The 5,711-nt window shown below is 48.5% G+C and overlaps 2 protein-coding genes across 2 annotated transcripts in view; one reads left to right on the top strand and one right to left on the bottom strand.

Annotated features, from left to right (window-relative positions):
* The window catches only part of MROH2A (maestro heat like repeat family member 2A), a 40,569-nt gene extending 40,390 nt beyond the window's left edge, over nt 1-179 (top strand). Inside the window, exon 42 of the mRNA XM_019628269.1 lies at nt 170-179. Coding sequence (XP_019483814.1) covers nt 170-179 — 10 coding nt within the window. The remainder of the gene's footprint in view (nt 1-169) is intronic.
* A 364-nt stretch (nt 180-543) lies between these two features.
* The window catches only part of HJURP (Holliday junction recognition protein), a 13,063-nt gene continuing 7,895 nt past the window's right edge, over nt 544-5,711 (bottom strand). The window contains exons 6-7 of the mRNA XM_019628277.1: nt 2,701-4,244; nt 544-728 (exon numbers count right to left, since the gene is read on the bottom strand). Coding sequence (XP_019483822.1) covers nt 687-728; nt 2,701-4,244 — 1,586 coding nt within the window. The 3' untranslated portion in view covers nt 544-686. The remainder of the gene's footprint in view (nt 729-2,700; nt 4,245-5,711) is intronic.

Consider the following 5,711-nt stretch of genomic DNA (forward strand, 5'->3'; position numbering starts at 1 on the left):
AAAAATAAATAAAATACAAGGCAGTATGTTAACAACTACTCAACATGGGTTTGGTCACTGTGTTTGAGCCTTTGAAATATTTTATTAAACAAGTCACTGTGATATCCTCTGATAAACAGCTCCAGTAAAAGTCAGCTGAGCGGCTGTAAGGGTTTTGGGACCATCACAGGACTGTGTGAATACAGCATGCTTTCATCTAAAAACATAAAAAGAATTACTTTTTATGATTGAATTGTTTCAATTTGCTACCTCCTGACATGAAGGTGCCAAACCAAGTCCCACGGGTTTGAATTTAAAAGGTCAAGCAGCTGCATTTTCCTTCAAGGATCACTGTCTTCAGGGCTGACACTTAGGTTTCACAGCAAACAATTTCTCTCAGGAAATAAGAACTATAAGAGAGGATTCTGTTGGCAGGTCTAAATTTAGCAAAGAAAACACGAGAAAAATAGCCATTAAAGGACAGCATGAATCATTTTAATTGAGCAACTTTATTCCAATTAATTTCTATACAAGAACTGAGTCATGTCAATGACACCAACTGCATTGAAATTTGCTTTGAAGCAAGTTCTAATTTATTCTTGAGAATTTCTCTCTCACTCTCTCTCAAACAGAGTAACGGGGAAGAGGGACAATACTCTAAAATAACTTGGCTATAGATTTTTAGCTTCGAGTTTTCTAACACAAAATCACTTTTCTCTTCCACCCTGAAAGATGTGTTCTTCTTTCCTCTAAAAAAAAGAAAGAAAATGATTTCAGTAAAACTCCACTAGAATTCCCAATGCCAGCCACCAAAAGCTTAACTGTTTTAAATGTATTCCATTGCAAGCATACATTCGTGTGTCCACTATAGAAAATGCCACCATGCTTAATAAGTACCGTAAGGAATGTTAAAAAAAGAAACCCCCCAAAACAACCAAACAACCAAACAACCAACCAACCATAACTGACGGTAACCCCCTAAGCCAGTAGCGCCACCTGGTGGTTAAACCGACGGGCTTTTGAACCCTGGCGCAGCCACACTGCCTGTGTGGAGGCAAGCAGCTGTCAGTTTTCAGCTGTACTTCCTTATTTATAAAACGAAGAGACAGAACCTATCTAATCCAAGGGTCCGTGGAGGGATTAAGAAAAAAAGGTGTAAAAAAGTTCAACGTGGTCTGGCGCGCAGAAAGCACTGAGATGTGAGCCATTAAAATTCTGTCTGTAGTCACAAGACATGGTCCCTTTCCTCGAGAAATTTGTAATTTAAGTAGGGGGGAAAAAAGGAAGGAAAATGATTAATGTTTATATTGTGATTTAAGACGAAACTGCATAAGGCCTCCAGCAATGGAACGTATCAAATTCCAGGGGCGCCAGAAGGGCCCCGCTGGGCCACCAAGGCCCAGTTCTCCTCTGGGTCCTCCCCTTCCAGGCCTGTGGCCTCGCTGGGCCTTGGGTCATTCCCTGTGAAGCCGAGGCCAGTGCCCCGTGGCCCCAGGCTGAGCTGGTGAGAAAGTGAGGACACAGGGCATGGAGGAGGCGAGCTCACAGGTGGGGTGGAGGCCGGAGTGCAGGGCTGACCGCGATGCTCTGGGGGCCGGGGCAGCTGGCGCCAGAGGCAAGAGGCAGGAGCGAATCGGGGACAGCGAGGAAGGTGCACACACAGGGAGGAGTTGGGAGGGGAGCTGCCTGAGGAAGAGGGCAGCTGCGGACAAGCATGTGGGTCTGGACACCAAGCAACATTAGCGGGCGAAGGCAGGGAGGACCGATGGGGGTCCAGGGGGCGGTGACGGTGACAACTCAGGCGGAGGGGCTCAGCTCTGAGAGGAAACACACCATCCCCTGAGAAGGGATCACAGGGCAAGCAGGCAGAGGTGGGAAAACCGAAAATGGGATATTTAGGGCAGACAGGGTCCATCTGAGGAGCATTCCGTCTGGTCCGGGAAGAAGGGAAGAGGCAGCTGTACACACTGCCTCACCTGCCCACACCACCGACCCCCGGCAGGCCAAACCAAGCTCCGCGTCAAGTCCCATCAGCCGGGGGAGACGTGACGTCAGCTCAGAACAGCCACGTCGTCGAATCCGGCTTATGGGCACACTGACGTGCATGCTGGAAAATCACGTTCAATGGCTTATATTGACTTGTCCCACCCTACCATCTGCCAGCTTGTCTCTGGAGAAAACAGAATGGTGCCAGCATTAAAACTTAAGTGACCTGCTCAAACTAAACCATAGAGGGCAGTGGGTGGGTGCAGATGGACTTCAGTGCCAAGGACACAGAGGTTATCAGCAGAGCGGGAGCGTGTGGCCCCTCGCAAAGCCGCCCCTCACACGTGTGAGGTTCTGCACTGGTGCCTCTCTCAGGGCCAACTCCTGCTGTCCCAACTAGGAAATCAGAAGTAAACAAAAGTCATGATTTCCACACCTGTTTCTCCTGATAACAGCTATTTTCTGAGTGTAAGATGAAGAAGTTGGAAATGACACAGTTTGACAAGGATGGATAGAGCACGTGAAGTGCGGCTTTTTAGAAAGCGCCCCCCCTAAATGCATTCCAGTGGAAAACCGTAAGAACTTTTCCTGTGAGAACGTTTTTGGCTCCACCTTGATGCGTCTTACCCTGAATGTGTGCTATGTAAGAGAACAGAATTTGGGAGAAAGGTTAGAAAATTAACATGTACAGAAGAATCCTGGCATAAAACAGCCCCATTCGATGAACGAACTCACCTTCCTCTTCCAGTCGGGCTGTGGAGAGCCAGCCTCCTCCCCTGGCCTCAGGCTGGCACTACCCACCGCGTGTGAGGGATGCTGGGAATCAGCCCACCTTCCACACACCTGAGGGTCTGATAACTGGCGTCTCTTTGCAAGGTGCTGAGGGCGGCCTCTGGCAGCGAGAGCAAAGCCTGCACCTGGATGAACAGTGGTGGTTGAGCCCAGTGAACGTTTTACGCTCCACTGGGGTGATGGTGACAACTTTTGGGGACTCTGAAAGCAAGAGTCTGAATTTAATTTTCCTAAGAAGTCTTCTTGATTTTTAAGTTCCACAGTTGCTTTAGCTGGAGATACTCCAGTGTATGAAGGTGCCTTCGTCTGCTGAGGCGATTTTTGGCAATACTTCTGATGAAGCTGGTCAAACTTTTCTTTAATTTCATTGTAACGATCTCCTGCACCGCCTGGAGGTTGAACCCTGGGTACTGAAACAGGTTTGCTGAGTGACACTGACTTCCTAAATACTCCAAGATTATTTCCTTGAAAAAAGTCGGCTGTCAGCTCAGAGCGGCCTGGGCTCTGCGCGGGGTGGGTCTTCGCAAGTGACGGGAAGGAACGACTCCTTGCCAGGAATCTTCCCGCTTCAACAGCTCGCTGGCCCAGGTTTTCAAAAGCCTCAGTTAAAATCTTAGGTTTTGCTTTGCTGAAAGGTCTACTGGGCCTGTGGGTTTCTAAGCCCCAGGAGTCACCCGGGCTTGAACCGCCTTTGTACACGCGGAGCCTGGAGGGGCTGGAAAGGGGAGTCGGGCAGAGCTGCTTCCTGGGGCTTAGGCAGTATTCCTGATAGAGCTTATCAAACTTGCTTTCGAGCTCTCTGGAATGATTCCCTCCCTCACCCTGCAGTCTTCTTGGTCTGCAAACTATTTTTACAGGAGAAATTAACCATTTTAATGTCATTAATCTATTTTGCATCGTCCTGGAGTCTACGTAAGTCAAAGAAGAGAGCTTCTGGGATATTCCCTTAATCTCCTTCCAACTCGGATCTAATTTACGGATTTGGGGTTTGTTTACTTGAAGGAAAGCTTTCCCCAGTTTTAACCCTGCCTTATGGCCAGAAGCGTCTGGTAAGTTCTGGCAATCTCTTAACACTCCCACCTCTCGCCCAGGCTCTGAACCGGGCACGAGTCTCGTGTGGGGACTCCTTCGAGCGTGCTTGCCCGCCCTGTAATACGTCCTGTCCATCCCTCTCTTCCACTTGTGCCTCCGCCTCGAGCTCCAGTTCTGAGCGCTGAAGGTTTTGGTGGAGATGATACAGGATGGCTTTGCACTCAGCAGCTGGCTCATCGAGTGCAGCATGCCCGCGTACAGGTCACTGATTGTCACGGTGCAGATGTCGTCAGCCACAAAGGATGGGCTGCTTAAGATGCTGTTTCCACTGGTCTCTTGGAATGAGACGCTGTCATTTCTGGGCACCACGGCCATGTCTGTTGAACAAGGGCGTGAAGACGCAGCCGGCTGAAACGGGCCATCGAGACTCTCTTCAGAGACACTGTCACAGTACCCTGGACAAACACACACACGCACAAGGGAAAGGAGTGTTACCACTTAAAGCAGTGCCTACACAGAGATCATGGAACTAAAGCCTGGATCATGACCATGATTTTTTTTTTTTAAAGCAATACAAAGAACAAAAGAAAAAGTTCACAAAGATTTGGGAATACATAGACACTTCTCAGATTGCCTTCTTTCTAACAAAATTAAATTTCTCCTCTCCATTAACCTGCCCCAAAGGAGTCTTTCTTCCCCAAGTGACACTTTAGAACTTGGTTGCCTTTTCAAAGATTAATTAGGAACCAAAAAAACAACGACAGTGGTGGCTACAGGGAGGGGTGGAGACGGAGTGAGTCCTAAATACTCCTCTTCATGCGGCTTTGATTTTTACATATTAAATGTTTTATACATTGAAAAGTAAAATTAAACCAACAAAGATGGGGCTCCCTCTAAAATTAAACACAGACAGATAAAATGACCCTAACTGTGTATCGAATTAATTACAACTGAAAGAGAAAACAGAATCCAAATAGCTCTGAACACAGTACTCTGAACAGGCCCCCTCGGCAGGTCCCAGAATAGAAAGCACTGCTTGGAGGTCTCGAACCTTCTCTAGCAGATTGTTGAGCAGAGTAGTAACAGGTGCCTCACCTGAAATTATTTTGTGCTGCACAACTGACCAATGAGCACACNCCTAGCAGCCGAATGTGACCTACATCAGAGGGCAGCATTCCATATAGTTTACAGGGTCCCTGATTGGCAGATCCTATCAATTGGCTGATATGCAAGCCCAGTCCCTTCTGCCTCGCCTTTCTGCTGGGTAAAAAAAGGACACCAAACCCCCGAATTTCCAGGCTCTCTGGCAGCTAGGCCTGGGGGATAAGGGGTTGAGGTGGGGCAAGGCAGAAGCAGTTTGGGGCACGAATGATAGTTTTCCTGATGAAGACGAAAGGATGGGTTGTGCATTTAGGGAGCTCCAGACATGAGGGACAGATCTAGAACCGCAGAGGCCACTCCAGCCTCGGCCGAGCCTAAGGCAGCAGTCCCCTGCCAGGCCTCCTTGCTGAGTCACAGGGCTCTGGACTGAATCATGTGCCTCCCAGCCTTTGGGTAAGGCCTTTAGGATGGGATTGGTGCCCTTATAAGAAACCCCACCGCGCCGCTCTATCTACCTCGTGAGGACACGGTGAGAAGCCACCGTCTGCAAGCCAGGAAGGAAATCCTTGTCAAACCTGACCATGCTGGCGCCCTGATCTCGCTTCCAGCCTCCAGAAGTGTGAAAAATAAACATCTGTTGTTTAAACCACTGTCTGTGGTATTTTGTTATGTAGCCTGAGCTAAGTAAGATACACAGGTCATGTGGTCCCAGCGGAAAGATGAGGGTGGAAAAGGCTACAGTTATCATCAGGAGGGTGGGTGATGGCCTAGGAAGGAAACGGGAAGCAAAGGTGTGTAACTTAATCTTATCTCTCATCTTT

This window comes from Hipposideros armiger, unplaced genomic scaffold (genome assembly GCF_001890085.2).
Source record: "Hipposideros armiger isolate ML-2016 unplaced genomic scaffold, ASM189008v1 scaffold_17, whole genome shotgun sequence".
NCBI classification, from domain to species: Eukaryota; Metazoa; Chordata; class Mammalia; order Chiroptera; family Hipposideridae; genus Hipposideros; species Hipposideros armiger.